Raw genomic sequence first — 22,480 nt, 5'->3', positions numbered from 1 at the left:
GGAGTGACTCCGACTGCAGCTTCAGTCTGTTTGCAATTATGGATAAACAGACTGGAAGCCAGAGAGTCGGTTTTGGTGGAAGGAGACACACATTCCTGCGGTGTGGTGAACATCGGAGCCGGGTCGTGTCGAGGTGAGCGAGCCGGACGACCTGAGGCCTGCGAGCATGTGTCTCTGATGTCTGACTGGATATGTTGTTTACCCTCCGAGGGAAACCCAAACCACCACGGCTGCTCCTGCAGAGGTCAGGGGCAGATGCTCTGAAGCTGGTACGGTGCCCGAGTCCAGATTGTGACGATAGTTTGCACATTTACACCCAAAAATGTTCCCTTCAGAGACAACTGGCTGGAAAGAAGAGCCTCCAAATACTGCAGATCCTGAAGAAGAACTTGATATGATAATAAGCTTCAACTGGGAGATTCTTCTGAAATTTATGTCGTTAAAATTATCACCACATGATCACTAGATGATCCTGGGGATGAAAATTAGAAGCTGCTACATTTTTTGTACATCGATCTTTTCAAATAAACAAGAGAAATATGGTTTCTGTGGAACATTTGGAGGTGAGGAGGCGAGTCCTGGGATTAACATGTCTGCTGCTAGCTTTAGGTTTGTACCACTGGTGACCAGGGTGGGATTTTTATTGCATGGAACTTGGAAGTTGTTGTTTCCCTGAGCGACGCAGGACTGAAACAGTTGACCAATGGCAGGTTTATACCAACAGTCTACGTCTGGTGAGACAGACTAACAGTTTCCTGGATGCTCTCCTTTGTTTTGCGGTGTGGATAAAATAAAAGTTTAATAATAAATCAGTCCCTCCGGGAAGATGTGATCACAACAATTCACGCAAATTCAACCAAACCCTGTGAATCCCGCACCACCTTACGATTTTGTCCAATCATAGCAACTTTTCCGCAAATCTGACCAATCATCATAGTTTCCTGTGAGTTCCAGCAATCATAGCAGACTCCGCACGAACGTCACATACGCACACGTCAATGAACCGAATCAGTGTTTTATTATTTACCATTTTGTTGAATTTTTAGCTTTTTCATTTTGCCACGGGTACGTAAAAAGAACACTAGATTTATCTGTGATTTCACTTTTAATAATTTTGGACGGGTTTTGAGTTTGTTTCCTTTTTGGGTTTCAGCTCCAAAAAGGTTTTGAAGCGAGATGGCTACACCGCTGGATCTCAGAGCACGTCGAGCCTGAACGCGAGCATCAACGGAGCGTCGGGAGCCTGCAGTGTCTTTGCAAAAAACACCTAAAACATTGCAACTTTTTAGAAAACCTGCTGTGAAATCAGGCATTTTAGGCTGCAACAACCCCTGATAAAGTGTGTGAAATCCTGGAGGGACTGATAAATGAAATGCACAATAAAACTTATCTTTCAAGATTTTGCCTCATTTGGTTTGAGGACAAAACAAATATCTTTTAAACGATCCATGAAGGATCGGTGTGTGTTTCTGTTGGGGTTAAAAAGTCTCTCTGGGGGAGTTTTCTTCTCTTTCTTGTCGTGAAGTGTTTTTATGTCTCAGTTTCCCACAGCTCTCTCTCTCTCTCTCTCTCATTAACTCCTTCTTTCTCTCAGTGTCTCTCTTTCAGTCCACCAGTGATTTGAGGTCAGGCAGTCCTTTGAGCTTCACGTCCAGCAGCATCTGACCGTACGCTTTACCCTGCGAAAACAAAGCGACCGAGAATAAAAACTGCTGTCGTGAACATGTGTCTCCACCTTAATGTGTCTGAATTTACAGCTGTGTGTGTGTGTGTTTGAGTTTTATAGGTGAAAGTTGGAGTTTGAGGTGTGTGTGTTGGCAGTACGTGTGTGTGCGTGTGTGTGTGTGTGTGTGTGTGTTTCTTTGATGTGTGTGGATTCCAGTGAGGCGGTAAAAAAGTTTACAGGAGAGTCTGAATGAAGGAAACGGAGGAGGAGGTGAAAGGCAGCCAGGTTACAAAGAAAAAGGTGGAAAAAAGAGGACAAAGGACTGGTTTTTCACAGCTTTTAGTAGCACTTGATATTTTATATGACATGCATTGTTGGCCAAGTACGAAGTTAGACAGCCAACAATTTACAGAACAGCTAGTATAGAGTTATAAGTAGCTATGAACAATTAATCAAACTTTTATCAAAATCGCAATATGGTCCACTGCAATTTTCAAATCACAGGAGGTGCTATATTTGAGACATTTTTGTGTGTAAAATTATTGCAGAAATGTTCAACTAATGATTATTTTCATTATTGAAGATGACATCCTCAAATGTCTTGTTTTGTCCACGACTCAAAGATATTCAGTTTACTGTCAGAGAGGAGGAAAGAAACCAGAAAATATTCACATTTGAGGAGCTGAAATCAGAGAATTTTGAAATTTTTTTAAAATTAAAAATGACTCAAAACAATTAATCAATTAATTAATCCTGTTGTCAGTTGAAAAATGGGTCCAAACATGTGGAGCACCTGGAAATACATGGACGGACAAACAATTTTCTTTAATTCATAAACTCAAAAGTCTGAGGTTATTAGAGCTTTAATATTTGTTAGATTACAGTTAAATTAAAATTAACGATGAATCCAACTCAAATATTTTCAGTAACTGCAACTTAGAATTTTCAACTCAAAACAAAAGTTAAGTTTTCACTGCTACAAATAATTCATTTCATTATTTGTTTTTAAAGTGTAGTCAGCTGCAGTTTCAGCAGTTTGTTGGTAGAAAACAGTGAGTGGACACAGAGAGACGATGAAAAAGAGACTTCAGAAAGAGGAAGAAACATCAGAGCAAAGAAGCTCCAGAGTTGAGAAAGAGCAGAAAGTCATTGCTCTGTGTGTGTGTGTGCGTGTGCGTGTGTGTGTGTGTGTGTATGTGTTACCTGCGGGTCGCTGCGCAGAGACGCCACCCCTCCCCCTCCCAGTGAGCTCTGCAGGACGAAGTTGAGGCCGTGGATCCCCGGCAGAGTGTATCTACGAGAAACACCACACCACTGTAACCATGGCAACGCAAACCCACACACTTTTAAAAATACACACACACACACACGCACACGCACAGTCCCTGCCAGCACAGCCTGGCACCATGTGTTTATTATGGCGGTTTATTGCAAACGATCACACATTAATGTGTGTTCAGCTTTTGATCAGACAGTACGTCTTCTTGATCTGTATGTGTGTGTGTGTGTGTGTGTGTTTTAGCTTTGAAATTCACAAGAAATGTGTGTGTTGGAGTGTGTGTCATAGTTAACCACTCTTGGTCAGCATTCCTCTTTTTTTGTTCCATGAAATCTTTCCACTCAAATGTGTCGGCTTTTCGATATTCTAACAAATTCAGCACCTTCTCATCATTTCGAAAATCATAAGACTGCAAAAGGTTCCGAACAATAGTTCTAAATTAACTTCAAAAGACAAAGAGACGAAAAATAAAACAATCCAAAATGAAAGTGCAAGAATAGTGGTTGAAAGGCTGCAACTAAACCACGGCTTAAGTTCCCAACATTGACAGAAACTACATCGCCTGCAGACAAAGAAAAAAAGGTGGGGAGGTACCTGACCTGTGCACAAGTATCTAAAAACAAACATCAAACAATTTCTTTTAACAGTCATTTGCGAGTGGACGTGTATTATTACTCACATTATGAGGACATGCTTTGTTGTGGGGACATAGGTCTGATTTCCCACTCACAGACGGGGGACCCATCTGCCTTGTGGGGACCAAATGCAAGTCACCATAAAGTAAATCATTAAATTTTAAGGTAGACTTGGTTTAAGGTTATGGTAAGGTTAGGTTTAGGTTTAGGTGTGTGTTTGTGCATATATAGGTTTGAGGGGGAAGGGCTGAATGTTTTCATATGCAAAACCTGTGAGTGTGTGTGTCTGCAAGCTCTTAAATCTGTGTGTGTGTGTGCGTCTGTAAGCAGTTAAGTGTGTGTGTCCGGGGCCTCCTGCAGGTTTAACGAGTGGTGGAGGTGCACTAATGAAGCGTCTGTGGCGGCAGGGAGGCGTTTCAGGGTGTGAGAGGAGACGCAGGTCAGCAAGCTTTACAGCCTTCACCTCTTCATTACGCTAATCGCTAACACGCCGCGCGCTGAGTCATCGCTCAGATATGTCTGCCCGCCGCGCACGTGTTCAACCGTTTCCCAAAATTCTCCACCAGACCCGCAGATTCACAGCTGCAGGCCCTCAGCTGGTTCACCAGGGAGCTACTCATCTTGTCTAGCAGTTTGTGCAGCTTTAGCTCAATAGCGCCCACTGTGGCCACACGTGGTAATTACATGATATCAGACTGACTAGATTTCCATTCATTTTTGGTGACGTATACTGTGTTTACTTCTTGTTTTACTTCTGTGATAAAATGTTAAAAATGAGACTCGGCAATATCTTTCTGTAGTTTGCTAACATTTCATGCCAGTTTTCTGCACATGCTGGCTACTTTTATTTTATTTAAAGAAGGAAAGCTGATTTCATACAAACAAAAATGGTATACGTCATTTTTCTTTGGTTTTCAATTTTGAATTTTCATATTGTTCTATTCCTAATGATTGCTGATTAAATGTACAGTGTTTGCCCAGTGTAATGTAGCCTTGACAATCTTAAAATACTCCAGCTTGTTTCTTACAGAAAAGGACTTTTCAAGAAAAATGTCAAGAAATTTGATGATTTTAGTTTACTTGCATTAAAAAAAGGTGAAAGTTGTGCTGACAATGTATTTTCTCTGTGAGGATGTCTTTTTTGAAATGGTAAAACATGTTGATGACATTTTCTTTCCATATTCTACGACATAAATCAGTCTGATATCTACTACTGAACTGGAAAGCAACATGTGAACAACTTTGTCCGGCTCCCATGAGGCTTTGCTTGCTCACCAGTTGCTGACCTTCTGCCAGCTGCCTCAAACTATTTGTGATCTTTCAAAAAGCTCGTCTTTGTCTGCGAGAGGTTTAGTGCATCAAATACTTTTGTTTGGAGACGCACTGAACATCCAGAGCCTCCGGATGTTCAGACTCTATTGTGTCTGCACTGCTGTGTCATTACAGGGTGATTACCTTGGAGGAAGGTTATGACAGTCAGTAATGTTTATGGTGTTGTTTCTTGGTTTTAGTGAAGTCTGCTGCGGTTCTCCTCCTGACTGCAGGATAACGGTTTGAACCACAGCCGTCCCTCAGTGTCTTCAGCACTCTGTTAAATCTTTGTCAGCGTGGTATTTGTGGGGTTTGGAAACGGAGCCAGTAACATGGTTAAGATGTTTCAAATGGGATTTTGGAGTCCCTCTATTTGTGTTTGTGGACACAATATAACAAACAGCTGTGAAACATCATGCAATCAAAAGGCAAAAGCCCTGAAATGCATACCAATTCTGGGAAGGGTAATTATTATTTTCAATACTGATTAATGTTTTTCATTTACTTCTTCACCCTACAGAATGATGATGACAAAGGCGGGAAACAGCTGATTTATTGCTCTCGCCAAACTCCTCCTGCACTATCGTCAGCTTTATTCAAACTTTACAGAAACTAAATAAAACTCACCAAGAACGTCTCGGTTCATCTTTTCACCGTCCGAACAATCACCAGCTCTGATTTGGTCCAAATAAATCCTTAATTCACGGCAGAAAGGAGCGCAGAGCGTGCAGCAGGGGTGATGCTGGACAGCAGCTGCAGCCTGCAGCTGATTTTACAACCAAACTACAGGAGGACACACACTTTTATTTCTCTGTGTGAAAATCTGATGTTTTCACATCACAGATGATGGAGAAAGGCATAAAAACATGAGTCTAACTAAAACACACTCATGTAGGCTCACACAGGAACTTAGTGTACTTGGCAAACTTGGCATACTGCACAGATTTAAAAAAAACAAAAAGGAAGGTCGTCAAATATTTGAATGAGACGGCAAAATCTGATGTGACTAAAGAAAATCAGCCCTAGTTCCAATATGGGATGCCACAATGACACCTACAAAATTGAAATATGAATGTGAAGCAGCTGCATCAGGATATGATTTTTCGTTTTCATCAGCGGTAACTGAACACGACTTCTGTCAGCTGATAGCAAACAGTAAAATAAAGCTGAAAGTACAAACAGCGACACTCAACAACTGTTGGATGGACTTTCCAGTTAGTTAGCGCCTGAATGTTTTTGTACACACACACACACACACACTTGGTCCCTAACTTTGAAATTAAGAAAAAAGAAATGAGTCATTACTGAGCTGACAGTTCAGTATGAAGTGAGGAGCCGCACTGGCGTGCTCGACAAATAAATACTGAGAGAAGAAGAAGAAAACAAACATGGACGAGGTCCCTGTGGTTTTCCTACAGTTTGAGTGTCATGCTAACTCTGCTGTGTGTGTGTCTGTGTGACTCCAGCTTGATCATGACTAATATCTGTTGTGCGTCTTGTTTTCGTTCTGTTGTGTCTTGTTGCTGAAGGCCGACGTCTGACAGTGATTAGAACGACCACAGCCGCTAATCGCTGCTGCTGTGTGTGTGTGTGTGTGTGTGATGTTGAAATGTCCAAATGTAGGGTGGAGGAGCTGAAGTGTCTGTGCTTCACGTGGAGAGCGATGCGCACACGCAAACACAACCACATCCTCTTTCACACACACAAACTCCACATTAAGTCCCAACTAAAGCTGGTTTCACACCAGAAAAAAAAACTGAATTAATCATCATATCCTGATCTCATTTTTACAAAAAAAACATACTTGATTTTCCCAGAGTCTAAAACAGTTGAGCTACAACAGTTTTATGATTTTTATTAATGACTTTGACTCTGTTGTAATAAAATATGACCATGTCTGTATCTGTGGATGTGGAGGGATGAGCAGAAGAATAAGAATGATTTGTCACTGTAAGAATTAACATTATACTCTGTTTTAGTCATTTTTTAATATGAATGTTGAGCAGATCTAATAATCAGGGGTGTTTCCAGACTTTTCGACTGGGGTGACCCAAGAGGGGCGCTGATTTAAACAGGGGTGGCATGAAGTACGTTTGTATACAGGCGCATACAAACACGTCTAAACTGCACTTGTGTGATGTACGTCTGTTTTACGGATCGTCTGTCACTTAGCTTCCAGTGTCAATCTGCAGTACACGTCTGTGGTCACCTGGGTGCTTTTTCATCCGTTAGTCAGTTAAAAAAAACTTTGTTAGTGTTAAAGCACTTGCGTTCATATTGCGGTGCCGATAAAGCAAGTGTTTAAAAAAATATGACTTAGCAAGAATTCCTAATCAAATGTCAACATCTTGTGTCAACTCTCACACATCCTTGTTTTGTTGCTTTTTCTTCCTCTCTCTCTCTCTCTCTCTCTCACACACACAGAGTGTTTCTCCGCTCACCGTGTGACGGCGTGTTTCACCCCTGGCTGGATGAGGTGGGAGAAGTATTTCTCCACCACAGAAGAAGTCAGGTGTTTTTTCAGATAGGGGAAGAAGAGGGGATGACGAGCGATCACTCCTGAAAAAAAAAAAAGACAAAACTGAGGTTTTATGTTCATGAACACATCCCAGTGATCCATCTTTTAATTTGTTACATGTTCTGTGTTTTGTGTGAATCGTATGTGACGATGAAAAGTTGCTGTGACACTTTGTGATATGAGGAGAACCTCAGTAGGAATCAGAGGTGGGAAGTAACTAAGTACAAATACTTTGTTACTGCAGGTCAGTAGAATTTTCAGGTATCTGTACTTTAACTGGTTATTTATTTTTCTGACAAGTTTTTACTTTAACTTTCTACATCAGAACGCAAATATCTGTACTTTCTACTCTTTACATTTTCTAAACAGGCTCATTATTTTAGTTTTAATTTAATTATTGATTATCTTTATTGATTATCAAGACTGATTTCAGCCTAAATGTACGGAACAATAAATAGTGGGCGTGTCCATCAGTGCATATCACAAACGACAGACGTAACAAGACGAAAAAGACTTAGGAAGACAAAAAAAGTCAAGAGGCCAAAAAAGACGTAACAAGATGCAAAATGACATAAAAGACACAACAAGACAAAAGATGCAACAAGATGAAAAACGTAAGACGTAACAAGACGAAAGACACAAGAAGACAAAAAAATGTAACAAGGTGGAAAAGACACAACAAGGTGAAAAACAACATAATAAAAAGAGACAAAAAAGACATACTGAGATAAAAAAAAAACAGGTTTTAAAGACAAAAAACAATGAAAAACGTGACCACACGAAAAATGACAAGACATAACAAGAAAAAAGCAACATAAAAGATGCAACAAGATGAAAAAAGACGAGCAAAATAAGACAAACACGTCACAGATGCAACAAGATGAAAAACTAACAAGACATCAAAACTAAGAATTATATAAAAAACGTAACAAGACAAAAACACCTTTTAAAGAAACATGATGAAGACTCTGGTGGAGAAACATGGAGGTTCAGTTAGGTCAGCAGTCAGTAGAAATGTCTTTCAGGGGACGACTTTTTACTTTTATACTCAGAGTACATTGAATCAGTAATTCTACTTCTTTTTTTTTACAAAAGTATCCATGTTTTTACTTGAGTAGAGGGTGTGTGGACTTCTGCCAGGTCTGGTGAGGACTTGGCTTTACTTGTTTGTCCACTCAGTCCTGATTTCTCACCGATGTTCGCCGAGTCTCCTTTGTCTCCGCTCCTGGTGTAGGCCAGCTCCTCCAGTCTGTAGCTGTGGGGTCCACTGGGCAGCTCTGGACAGAGATCAGAAAAACAAAAACTGCCTTCAAATGTGTTTGTTTGGCTCAGCTAAAGGTGATAAAACACTGAAGCAAACATTCAATCACTTATTCTCATGCAACCCCGCTCTCACTTCAGGCCTGGAAGCATTTTTATGGTACACGTGAGTGTTGTTTTTTTTTTTTTTTCTTGTTTTACTGTGTAAAAAAAGGCTTCACACGACTGTTTAGACAAGTGTTTATTTATTGTTCAGACACAGTAATGTGATTTATTCCTCTGTCTTTTTGTTCTACATTCAAGAATGTAGCAGTGGGATTTATTTAACAAATAAACTGTAGAAAAAAATTCCTACATGAGTCTGACCGCCACCGTTCTCAAGACTCGACAGGTACGTTAATTAACATTTCCTCATAATATTGGAAAACTCATTTCGGTTGGCATTACGTTTAATCAAGAACATTGTTGCACATTAGCTGAGCGTTTGCAGGAGAAAGGGTTGTTTGGTGACAAGAGCTGTGTTTCCATTAACATATTTAGAAGCTAGCGTTAAAAACTGATGTGTACTTGATGTTAGCGGGACCTCAGCTGGGGTCAGTGTGGGGAATATTTGATAGACATGCAACTCCAAACTTGATAACGTACTGATTTTCTAAACATTCCTTTAATCAAAGTAAGAAGAAGATTTGAAGATCTAATGTTAAAGATCAAATTAACTGTTCTTAAGTTATATAGAAAGTTAATGACAACCTGTTACTGAGATTAAAACATTTAATTGGCATTAAAGGAACCACAGTCTTGTTTATCAAATTGATCTCAGTTTGTTCAGGCTAATGATGAATCCTCTATGCATGCCAAAGTTAGCCACGGAGTTCCACAAGGTTCTGTACTTGGACCAATTCTGTTCACCCTATATACATTTCCTTTAGGCAGGATTTTTAGGAAACACACTGTTATGCAGATGATACCCAGTTATATCTATCAATCACGCTTGTTGAAACCAATCAGTTAGCTAAACTTCAAGCATGTCTAAAAACCAGTGCTTACTCTTGGGGGGAACGATTGGGTTTATAAAGAGTACGGTCCAGATCTGCTCTTTATGAAAAGTGCCCTGAGATAACCACTGCTGTCGACTGCCCCATCCATCCATCCTCAACTTATCCAAAATCAGGTCGAGGAGGTAACAGTTCCAGCTGATCCCAGACTTCCCTTTCTCTGGCTACATTAACCGGTTCTGACTGGGGGGATCCCCAGGTGTTCCCAGGCCAGGGCGGAGATATAATCCCTCCACCTGGTCCTCAGTCTGCCCCGTGGCCTCCTCCCCGCTGAACGTGCCTGGAGGACCTCCTTTGGGAGGCGACCAGGTGGCGTCCTTACAAACCTCCTCAACTGGCTCCTTTCCACGCAAAGAAGCAGCGGCTCTACTCCGAGTTCCTCACGTATGACTGAGCTTCTCTCTCTATCCCTGAGGGAGACGCCAGCCACCCTCCTGAGAAAACACATTTCAGCCGCTTGTATCCGCCATCTCATTCTTTCGGTCACGACCCACGGTCAGTCGCGTGAGTCAACTGCCCCATGAAAGAACAATTACAACTTGCCCAACTGAAACCAATTACTCAAGACCTTTCTCTTAGATGGGCGAGCCTCCTGGCTCCAGTTTTGGTACTTCCTCTTCTTGTTTTTTCTGGCAAACAACTGATTTTTTTTCCCAGTTCATGACCTTCTTCTTCTCTGTTTAGTATCATAATTTATATCGTTTACTGATGAAACCACGAGCACCAAACCATTCACTGCATCATTATAAGCCTAACTGTCCCTTAGAAATTGTTTAAAATTTGCTAAAGTTGTAGCTGCAATATCGTGGTTGATATTTCCTGACACAAAAAGGACTGAAATGCCATTTTTTCAAGTGTCCCAGCATGTTATTATTACAGCTACTATGTATACTCTTATACTCTTGCAGGATGCATTTAATAATATCAGTTACTATACAGTTATTTTGTCTTTAATGTCGTGTGTATTTCACTACAGTCCTGCATGACTGTCTGACACTCGCAGTAATACAGGAGGAGGAGATTACAGTAATGTGCAGATCCATTATCTCTGCCTGTGAGGTAGATAATCCATTAGTCCTGCCTACTTCAACACACAGACAGACATGCAAACAGGAGTTTACTCATTCTTTGTTCATCACTAACCTCTGTCTCATGAACGCAGTGTTTTCTCTGTACAGATGCTACGATTTAAAATGAAACTGATGAACGAACGGTTTATTTTTTTAATTAAAACCACGTGAATAAATATTAAAAGCAGCAGCTCCTTCTTTTCCTCCTTCATTTGAATGTTTTTATTCTCTTGGTTTGGCCTTTGTGATTGTAGAGGCTTTCCTGTTTTCAGCCTGGAATGTGAAAGCCAGCACTCAGTCTGTGTGTGTGTGTGTGTGTGTGTGTGTGTGTGTGTATATACACTTGCTTTTCTTCAAAGATTTAAGGACTCAGATCTTGTACAAAAGCAGTAGCAATGTGGAGATGAAGCAATAACACAGTGTAGAAATACTTTGTTACAAGTAAAACTACTCATTATGCAGAATGCAATATTTCAGAATAATGTACGTAATATTATTGGATTATTCTGTGGTCATCATCTTAATGCTGCAGCTTGTAAAGTTCGGGCTTATTTACTTTACTTTCTACACTCAGAGATACAGTGGAGTGGAAGTATTACGCAGCAGAAAATGAAGTGAAGTACATTATTTTGGTAAAGGTACTATTCAGTTTTTGTTTCGTTTTCATTGTGTGAATAAATGTAGTTTCTTTGCCACGTCAGAAGAGTCTCATTAATGTTGTGTTCAGAGTCTCTTCACAGCATTCAAGGGGTGTCCTGAAATCTGCTGTGTGTGTGTGTGTGTGTGTGTGTGTGTGTGTGTCGTCTCCTGAGAAGTACAAGCTGTGCCACTTTTTATCCTTTTCTCCTTTCACCAACATTGCATTCACATGGTCCTGAACACAACACACACTGAGGATACACACTCTTTTAGCTGTGTCACACACACACACACACACACACACACAGACCACCATGGTAATCCCGTGCAGCCATGAAGGTCTGAGCTTTTCTGTGGTGTTAATGAGCTTTTTATGTGGACTTTTACAGAATCTGATTTGTGCAAACAGTCAAACTTGATTTTGTCTCTTTGGAACAATAAAATGGTTTTGCAGAGTATTTTAAATGGTGACATGAAGATGTCACCCTCTATAGACAAACTTCAGTAACTGCAAGTCAATCAACATCAGTATCAATCATCCGTTTATCAATAACTATTCATTTATTCTGTCTCTTACTGAAAACTGAAGCTGTTTGACTCCAGAAACATCTTCAAGGACCCATAAAACACCATTAATGATCATTTGAGCAGCTCTTGGACGTCTTTTTCTCTCAGGTGTTGTGCTCTGTTGTTTACCTCTGTCAGGTATGTCCTCTGCTGATGTGGGAGGGGCTTCCTGCTCAGGTGTGTCTGGCTCCGCCTCTGTGAGGGACTCCACCAGCTCTCCACCCATGTGAACGTCCACCTGCAGGGACGCTCACGATTAATCCTTCATCATCATCAAAACCTGACTTTTTTTCATTTTTACAGGAAGATCCTCCAAAAGGATGCAGGAAAAAAGGGAACTTTTCAGAAGTAAAGCCTGGCTGATTTAAGAAAATTGTGTTAGTTCTGAATAAATAACTCCGACATCTAATTTACTCATCTATGTTTTGATTTAGATTTTTTTGGTACATAACCATGTAACATGCAGGATAATGTGCGGTGAGGAGGTCAATATTGCAGAATAAAGCCATAAAATTTATTTAAAATGAACATTTTGTGTCACTTAAATGTTTGCCAAATACTTTTTTTGTCCTGCATCTTCCTGTCGGGATTTACTTCACAATAACGGCTCATTGTACATTATCCTTTACTTAACAGACACATAGTTGTCGATGGTCCCGTACATACTTACACAAGTCCAATGATCAGTAATAACAGCTTGACATTTGGTTGACACAGCGTGTTTTTTACTCTGTGACTCATTGAGTTCCTTCTCAACACCCAGAAAGTGTTGAGACAGCTTTTTATCTTGATGAACATTTTACAGCTCAGTTCAAACTAACCGTCAGCTCAGATTTGGGGTGCAAGAAGAAAAACGGCTTCAGGACCGGAGACCTGGAGACAACAGAGACACAATGAAGACATGAAAACATGAGAGGACACACAGCTGTCCTGCATGTTTCTACTTGTTGTTGTATGAGGATAAGAGTTAAAGTTTCAGCTCCCTGTGAATTAATGTACACGTTAATAAAATAATAAACTCACACTCTGGGTCGTCCGCCCACGATGCCGGTCAGTCCAGGAGCTGAGAGTGTGGACAAGAAGAAGAAAAGAAGTTTTACCATTAAAACACACAAAAACAACTAAGAATCTGTGCAGTTTTAGCAGCAGATCTGAGTTCAGCCGTCCTACTTTCACTTCACTGAGAGCATGAATCAGCAGGAGTCACACAGAGTTCATGCTGAGTGTGTGTGTGTGTGTGCGTGTGTGTGTGTCTGTGTGTGTTTTGAACTTGTCACCATAAACAAAAATCCAAATCTGGTTCAGGAGGTCACGACCCTCCTTATCTGCTGCAACACACAGCCTGCAGCCAGCTGACAAATACTCCCACTGTCATCTGTGTGTGTGTGTGTGTGTGAAGAGATATTAATATAACTCTTGCAGCCAAAGAGTGCAGCTCTGTTTGTCTCACTGATCCACTTCATTAATGGATACTGAAGGTTATAACATGAAAACAACATGTTTCACACTTTTTAGCTGCAGATTTACTAAATCAGTTTACCAGCAGGGGTGCAATTTTCCAAATTGTTGAGTTGTATTTTATCCCACACATTAGTCTGCAGGGGAGGTGCACTGTGGTTAATGTGGTGCTAAATGTTAAATATGTTGTGAGTCCCAGTGGACTCTTTCTTCTTCTTCTTCTTCTTCTGATGATTCATGTGTGTCGTACCCATGCCGGTCCCTGCAGGAGCGACTTCTCTGGAGAACACTTCAAGAGCTTTCTTCTGTTTGTGGTGGACGGCCATCCAGAGAACCGCCTCTCTGGAGCCCTGCACGCACACACACACACACACACACACACACACACACACACAATACAGTCAAACTGTGGTAAGCAAGATTTCATATTGTAAATCAAGTGGTCTGAGACAGAACTAGACTTCCGCACTTCCTCCTGGCCCGTGACGGTAGATTTAAACCAAGCGAGCAGTTTACAGTAAGATTATAAGTCTCTTTGTCCATGTTGACTGCTGACCAGAGGAGAAATGCATTTGAAAATCATGTTGTAAAGGAAAGAAAAGACTTAGAAAAGACGAGTACTGTCAGTACTGACACAAGCACCCACGGGCTTTGCTACTGGAATTTTTGGGTGCACTGAGCCAAACTGTGCTGTGCTGATTTGCATTTCCGTTACAGCTTTTATCCAAAAGACTGTTCAACTCAGAAAACACGAGGAGGAGAAACAGGAAGGAATAGAGGAGAAAAGTTAGAACAGAGTGTGGGAGGTTGGAGGCGTGAAACAGGCTTAACTCTGACCCTGACCTGCTTCTGGTAGAAGAGGAGTGTTGGATGGTCGGAGGGATGAGGAGAGAGTTTGTGATCCAGGGACAGTTTAGAGGCATGAAACAGGCTTAAATGAGACCCTGACCTGCTTCTGGCAACTATACGAGCCGGAACAGACACTAAAACCAGAGTTACAGATGTAACTATGGTTCTGTGAATCCCAGCAGAGGTTTTATGTTGGCATTAATGTTTCTGAAATGTGTTGGTGGGTTTGAGACCACTGGCGTTACCTTGCTGTGAGCGTTGGCACCGTATGTGTCCTCAGCTCCGAGGACCTGGATGTTGACGGAGCTGAAATCTTCCAGCCCCAACTGCTTAAACATGCGCTTCGTCCTGCAGCCACACAAAAACGGATTTAATGTTTAAAGAGTTTGGAGGCAGCATCCACACGCACAGAGTCCATCCTCTTGTACTCACCGTTTGATGATGCTGTCTGCGGTTCGTCGGGCCTTTTCTGCTGCTCTCGGTCCACCAACCGGACACACCGCTGTCGCCCTGAACCCGTCCATGTAGGTGGCACACACCTGGAGAAACGAGGGGAGAAGACAGACAACTGGATATAAGAGAGCATCCCTTGTTTCAGCTTCAAATAGATGTGTTTAAATGTGGAATTAACAGAAAATCGTCGACATGAGAAACAAAGAAATCCATCCCTGCTGATGTTTACCTTGTAGTCATGCGATGGAGCGAAGCCTTTAGCCCCCGTCACTCTGACAGCACCTCCATCTACACCTGAAAACACACACAGTTCAGTAGATCAGTCCTTTGTGAGGAAATTAAACAATCAGTTGAATGCATTTAAGCCAAAAATAAACAGGTCCAGAACAGGAAAAGGTAGTTCCTAGTTGGAATAAAAGAAAAACACCAGGTTTTCATTAACCTGACCTACAAACCCTGACGACATAATTCCCAACAATTATCTGTAGTATCAGAACAAAAGCTTGCAGGTAATCAATGCAAACTGACATTGTGCCAATACTTTTCAGACCAAGTACTCAATGGACATTTAGTCTGACAAATTTATGAAGGGTCAGCTGGAAAAAAATCAAAAAAAAATCCAACACTTCTCAGTTATTTTCCAAGAGGATGAGAAGGAGGGAAACTGAACTGAACATCTGACCCACATCCATCTAAAAACTGATGACAACTGGACGAACATATGTAGAGTTTGCAATGTGAAAACAAAACTGTACCTTGTTTTCTGTTAAAAGATGTTTTCTGCAGAGACTCTGCTCATAAAGTGCAGGTGAACACACATCTTTAAATTGAGACAGAACAAACTGGAACCACGTGACCTCGCTGTCCTGAAACGTACAGAGACGGAGGAACCTTGACCCTGCGACCTCGTCCTCTCGTCTCCTCTGACCGCCGTCACCACACTTCAGCTCCTGACATGTCTTTCAATGTGCTGAAAACATCATGCAGCACTTCGCTCACCCCTGCGTGAACCGGACGACGACTCAGCACCGGGGTCATCTTCAGTTCACGTTCCCGGCTCCTTCACGTCGGAAAACAATCCACTGATGAGAGAGCAGGGAACGTGAAGTGGTCCAGCGAGGCTGAAGAGTTCAACTGCGGCTCAATTAGACTGAAATATTTACATTTTTAATAACAAGAGCAGCTAAAAGTTCACATTCCCTCTTTGAAAAGGGATGTTCTGTTCCAGACTTGATCCAGAACTCCCACATTGTGCAACCCGCTCTGTTGTAGATGAGACAAAATCTGTACATCAAGTTCGGGCCGAGAGTTCAGACGAGCGCTCATGTTAAACTGAAATATTTGTGAGTTTTACCAGGAGCACTTCTGCTGATGAAACCAGCACAAAAACTACATATCAAGTCAACTTTAAGTATAAAAAGTGACAACATTTTCAATCAAAACTACACTAAATTGAAATAATACACATAAATAGATTTTTTGTCTTACTTCAACAATCCCAATTCCAAAAAAGGTTGGGATGTGAAAAAGATCACTGCACTGTTTTTATTGTAACTCTTCTGGGTTTGCACAAAGTGTTATTACGAGTCAGGACAGGCTGAAGCTAACTGGTTAGCATGCTATCATCAGTAGATATCCCTGAAATACAATACAAATTCAATATATATACACACAAGACACATTCTGATGAGAATTTTTGCTTATTTCTGAATGTTTAAAATTAACATTGCACCTTTAAACTCTCAGCTGCTCATGCAAATCAGAGTTGACCTACTTTCATGACATATTTTAGCCCGTAGGATGAACTCATTCCTGAATGTCAAAGGGGAATACAGTCATGTCGGGGTCATATAAGAGTTACTGTGAAATATTCAGCATTTTCTCCACACGATCAGAACGTATACATAACATTTATCATGTGGACGATTATTTATTCAAACAGAGCAGGAGGAGGGTGAATCATGAGTGTGGGAGTGTTGTGCCCCCCCCCCCCCCCCCCAACAACGGAGGTCCACAACAAATCCAAAAAACACTGAACTAATGACCACAAAGAGGAAAGAGTGAGGAAGAGTTCAGCGAAGGATCATGGGAAGGTTAGACGCTGCAGCAGAGCTGTAGACGGGTTCAATCCAGGCTCATGGGTTCATGTTTAGATTTAAAAAACGGGAGAATAAAACAGTAGTAGCTGATTAAGAGTTTATTGGAGGTTCAGAGGAGGGTGAAGGGTTCAGTCAGGGGTCGAAACATGGCTGCAGACGCGTTTGTTTAAGGTTGACAGATGATTGTTTAGGGTTAGAAAAACAGTCAACAGTTCAGCCGGTGGTCATGTCCTCAGTGCTGACTCTGAGTTTGTGTGTCTGTGTGTGTGTGTGTGTGTGAGTGTGTGTGTGTTTAGTACCCGGCACTTCCTTGATGGCCACCTGGCTGAAGTCACAGATGACGTCCGGCAGCAGGTATTGCCGCGGGTCGCCGATCTCGTACACCAGCTGCTCCGCCACAGTGCCGAAGGAGACGAGGCCGCCGGTTTTGGGCGGTTTGGACAGAACGAAGGAGCCGTCGCTGGAACACTCGACCACCGGGAAACCCATGTTGTCCCTGAGACCAAACAGATCAGACGTTTGGTCTGTTGATGGAATATTTCTCTGTGGTTTGTACACACACAGTAACCCACTATTACACTGCTTTGTTAAATACTCCATTCTGATTGGTCTGTTACAGCATCCTAAGGTCTGTTATTTCTGTATAATGGACCGTTGCTATGAAGAACAGATCGTTGCTATGGACGCAGTTCTAATGATACATCCTGGAGGATCATTTTTAAATCAACAATAGAATTGTAAAATTTAGATTCTGTGTCAAATTCTTGACTTTTTTGGTAAGTAACTGTGTAATAAACTGGCCATCAGGGTTTATTTTACAATAATGACCTGCTCACTGTGCATTATCCCTTACATATCACAAGATGTAAGGGACTATCTTCTTCAGGGCCCAGTTTCACAAAGACAGACTTTGGACAGACATGGCTCATAAGTGGTGGTTTGCTGACATTGTTATGGAAACAGCAATGTCTTCTTTATGTCTTCTACCTTATTCATATTCTTAATCTTTGATGCTCGGTGAGATTATTTCTGCTCCTCCGTCTGTATTTATGGATGTGTGTTACACTCTTCACTAAACTTTCCAAGTAAAATGTTGAATTCTTCCAAAAGACACATATTTTCTGCTGGTAAATGAAGCTGAGCGGCGGGATGCAGCCATACGGTCGGCCATTTTGAAAAAGGTCATAATTCACCTAGAAGTCATTGTGCTGTATTCCTGTGTGAGAAACTCAAGAACCAAACTGTTTTGTGCAACAGATGAATTTCTATCTGAAGTCTGACTCTAAACCAGATTATATCTAAACCAGAGAGTTTATGTTTGAATCCCTCCTCCACAAAAGTGTCTACGTTTCGTTCCAACACCTGGAAACTGACAAACTGGTTCAGACCGGAGTTTTTACTCTGATGAACATCTTTAATACAGAATGTGCTTTATATCCAGTATTATGGCTCTGTCTCACCAGTCCGGGACTTTGTACCAGTCGGTGAAGATTCCACCTGTACTCTGAGCTCCGCACTCGATCAGGTGACCTGCAAGACTGAAACACACACACACACACACACACACACACACACACACACACACACACACACACACACACACACACACATATGCACAAAGAGTTTGTTTCAACATGAAACTCAAAAAGTCATTTGATCAGAAGAAACTTTGCTTGAAATCTGCTTTTTCTCTAACATGATGAGGTGCAGGATGAATGGCATGTTTCTGTGTGTGTGTGTGTGTGTGTGTGTGTGTGTGTGTGTGTGTGTGTGTGTCTGCACCTCCCAGCAGCCAGCAGGTCATAGTCGGTCCTCTCCCATCCAAACTGTAACAGATAAAAATCCGCAGACAGAAGTTACATTCCTGAACTGTGAGTCCGAGGGAAGAAATATACAACACTTTCCCTCCGTGAACTTTGTCTTTTACAAAATTCCCACAATGCACTGCGAAGTGACTCCCTCACATCCCACAGAAACAGAACAGAGGTGAACTTTGCATCACATGGTGATGATGGTGAGAAATGAAGACACATCTGAGGATGTCACTTTAGGTTCTGTGACAATTTTTGATATTTTACAGGCGTAACAGTTAATCGATTGTGAAAATAATCATTATTTGCAGCCTTACAGACAGATAATTTATAGATTTCTAATATTTAATCAACATGAGAGGGAGTGCTGTTGGACTGAATATCATCAGACCGAGTGCCAAAGATAATCACAGCTGTGCTGATATTCAGTCCAACAGCACAAGTGTGATATTTCTTTTATACAACAGTTAAACTTGTGAATAATTCTTCCAGAATTCTTTTAAACAAACGAAACAAAGTAACAATAAATCAAAACATAAAAATAAAAAGACATTTATAATAAACATACAGAGTGCATGAGCGGCCCCAGAGCCACGGCGCTGTCCACACAGCGTCCAGTTACCACGATGTCCGCCCCGAGATCCAGACAGCGACGGATTGGAAGAGCCCTGAACGCACAGAGAGAGAGAGAGAGAGACAGAGAGACAGAGAGAGAGACAGAGAGAGAGAGAGACAGAGAGAGAGACAGAGAGAGAGAGAGAGAGAGAGACAGAGAGAGAGACAGAGAGAGAGAGAGACAGACAGAGAGACATCAGCTGATCGACTCTGCTTCATCATCAACTACACTCTTAGAAATAAAGGTGATAACTAGAACCATAAACGGTTCTTCAGTGTGTTCCCATAGTAGAACCTTTTGGTTCCTGGTAGAATTCTTTGTAAAAGTTCCGGTTGGAATCCTTTCAGAGGGTTCTACCTAGAACATCTGTGAAATATTTCACCCAAACTGTTGTGATGATTCCACTCAGAACCCTCTCTGACAGCACTATCTAGAACCTATCCATCTTGTAACAGTGCTAACCAGAGTCGACCCAGGAGGTTCTACCAAGTAAGAACCATTTTAGAACCCTAATTTCTAAGAGCGTATGTTAAAGCTGTAGACAGTGAGACAAACATGGAGGTAATTAGAGAGTGTGTTGGTACCCGAGGTACGCGTTCATACTGTGGAGGGTTTTAGGTAACGGTCGTCTGCTGCCGCCGTCCGCCATCTTTACTTCAGACAGACTGGACTTCTGACAGGAAGAGGAGGAGGAGGAGAACAGAACTCAGTCTACTATAAGGTGATGATGATGATGATGATGGTGGTGTAATGTTGCTATGGAGGCCTTACATGGGGCATGAGGTCATCTCCGGTCACCACGGCGACCTTGAGTTCCAGGCCGGCCTTCTTGATGACTTCCTGTATGGCCTCGGCACACGCCAGAGGGTTCACACCGCCGGCGTTACTGACCACACGGATACCTGCACAGAGGAGGAGGAGGATGGGCTGTGGTTACCATGGAAACCAACAAACTTCAAAGACACTTTATAAAAACAAACGTTTCCAGGTTGAGTTTTTTTTCGGACCTTTCCTGTGGATGTCGTTGATGAACGGAGCGAGAGCCACCTGGACAAAGTCGGGTGTGTAACCCTGATTCTGCAGGAGGACAGAGGGACATGAAGATCATTAACAAACAACTATTCTGATAATCAATTGATCACTGTGAGACCTCTCTTAATTAAAAGAAAAAGTTCTGTAATTCCAGCTTCTTAAATGTGAATATTTTCTGGTTTCTTTACTCCCCTCTGACAGTGAACTGAATGTCTTTGTGGACAAAACAAGACATTTGAGGACGTCATCTTGTTTCAGCATTAATGTCAGGGACATAATAACAGTGAGTCGGTATAAAAGATAAACGCTGCCCCCTACAGGCAGACAGCAGGAACTACAGAGACACTGAAGTTCAGGATTAAAAGGTTTACAGAGTTTACAGACGTGCGACTCACAGGCATCTTGGTCTTGGCAGCGGTGAGCAGAGACATGGTGATCTCACTGAGGTAGTCAAACACCAGGAAGTCCAGCTTCCCACTGTAGATCAGCTGAGGCACTGAACACACACACACACACACACACACACACACACACACACACACAGTGGAAGAGTCACTGTCAGCTATTAATAAAGTCGTCATTGAACAGGACAACATGGAGGACAGAGGTTCTCAATCTTATTAATCAAAGTTGTGCAGGTTCTGAACAATCAGCAACAACAAAATAACATTTAATCAACTCACTTCTTCTCTATTTTGAGTACAGATGCAACAATTTTGTTTTTGCTCCCATCTTTCCTGGATTGAAGTAAAAGATTTTAAAGCCACACAAAAGTTTTATTCCTCACAAATCTAATCTTCTCTCAAATTTGTGCTAAAAATGCAAAAATTAAAGGGATACTTCACCCAAAAAGGAAAATTCAGTCATTATCTCCACTCCCTCGTGATGATCGAAGGTCTGAGCCGTAGAAGTCGGCTGTGACGCACAATTTAGTTTACGAAATATTAAAACTCTTTTTTGTTTTAGTAAAGAATCACTTGAGGCCTACAACAATGAAATATGTTATTTAAAATGTTTAAAAAGAGCCACTGGAGACAAAAGAGCTGCAGGTTCATCACCAGGTTATTCTGAGGTCAGACTACGAGATATTTTTGTCTGTTAAAATGGACACAGTGTCAGATTAGGCGATTATAGAGACAGTAAACTGAAATGTCCTTGATTTGTGGACAGAACAAACATTTGAAGACGTCATCTTTGACTTTGAACACTGATCAGCTTTGTTCAGCATTTTATGGAACAAACAACTAATCAATTAATTTAGAAACTGACAGATTAACTGATAATGAAACTAATGAAAATAATTCAGGTCTTCTTAAGTCTGAGGAATCTGATGTTTAGGCCTGGACCTGCAGCAGGACAGTCATTTAAAATAAAATAAAAAATATAATAATAATAATAAAAAAGGTATTTTGAAGCACATTCTGTCTTTAACAAATATTGAGTCTGCTTCAATATAAAAACTGCAGCATGTGATATGAAAAACATTTGAAGGATTAATTGCCTTTTAGTTAGTGTCATAAAATATAGTTTTCCCACTTTTTTTTTAAAATAGGAACTTGTTTTGTTTTTTATCAACAAAGGAAGAAAATTGTTTCCGAGTCAAACAGTAACAGAATAAACATGTAAAAACATTAAATGTGTGTTTTTAAATATTTGAATTCCTAATTTATCTGTTATTATTCTGTTATTGTTTATCTGTTGTTTATAAACACATTATACACCTGTTGAAAGTGTATTTTTAGCATCGTGAAGCTAATGCTAACAGGTTAGCTGGTCCAGGCATCTGTACCTGAGGTAGCTGTATCCCCCCAGAACCCGGAAGCACAGCCGATCCGGACCGGTCCGGTCCTGGCAGAACTGCTGTAACATCTGGAGCAGCTGGTTCTGTTTTCATGTTTGATCCTCGACGAGCTGTAAACCTGCAAAAACCTGAAGTTTAACCTCAAAGTGGCGGAGTTCAGCGAGCCGCTGCCGACGGACAGCCGTCTGAAGACCGAGGGACAGACACGGAGGACAGGCGGGACGGTGGACATCTTTGATAAACTTATTTTAACTGGAGAAAAACAAGAAGAGAGACGGAGGGATCCACTCTTGACAAGTTCAAGGTGCACCGGTCCGTCTAAAAAAACAGTCCGAGCGGAAACACGTCACACAAATGTTCC

The 22,480-nt window shown here is 41.4% G+C and overlaps 1 protein-coding gene across 1 annotated transcript; it reads right to left on the bottom strand.

Moving 5' to 3' along the window:
- Positions 1 to 1,279: 1,279 nt before the first annotated feature.
- On the bottom strand, positions 1,280 to 22,462 carry LOC146305201 (uncharacterized). The gene is made up of 20 exons (XM_084712184.1): positions 22,108 to 22,462; positions 20,714 to 20,814; positions 20,294 to 20,363; positions 20,058 to 20,188; positions 19,871 to 19,959; positions 19,239 to 19,338; positions 18,642 to 18,685; positions 18,320 to 18,397; positions 17,159 to 17,355; positions 14,990 to 15,054; positions 14,740 to 14,846; positions 14,553 to 14,655; positions 13,709 to 13,808; positions 13,024 to 13,063; positions 12,822 to 12,873; positions 12,130 to 12,238; positions 8,603 to 8,686; positions 7,333 to 7,450; positions 2,870 to 2,960; positions 1,280 to 1,679 (listed from the first exon to the last, which is right to left on the bottom strand). The coding sequence occupies exons 1-20, from the start codon at positions 22,349 to 22,351 to the stop codon at positions 1,605 to 1,607; spliced, it is 1,998 nt and encodes a 665-aa protein (XP_084568310.1). The 5' UTR covers positions 22,352 to 22,462; the 3' UTR covers positions 1,280 to 1,604.
- Between the last annotated feature and the right edge of the window lie 18 nt (positions 22,463 to 22,480).

The sequence above is a fragment of the Lutjanus erythropterus genome, chromosome 23, assembly GCF_056507025.1.
Source record: "Lutjanus erythropterus isolate fLutEry1 chromosome 23, fLutEry1.hap2, whole genome shotgun sequence".
NCBI classification, from domain to species: domain Eukaryota; kingdom Metazoa; phylum Chordata; class Actinopteri; order Lutjaniformes; family Lutjanidae; genus Lutjanus; species Lutjanus erythropterus.
The sequence above is the reverse complement of the archived record's forward strand: the minus strand, read 5'-3'. Positions and strand labels throughout refer to the sequence as shown.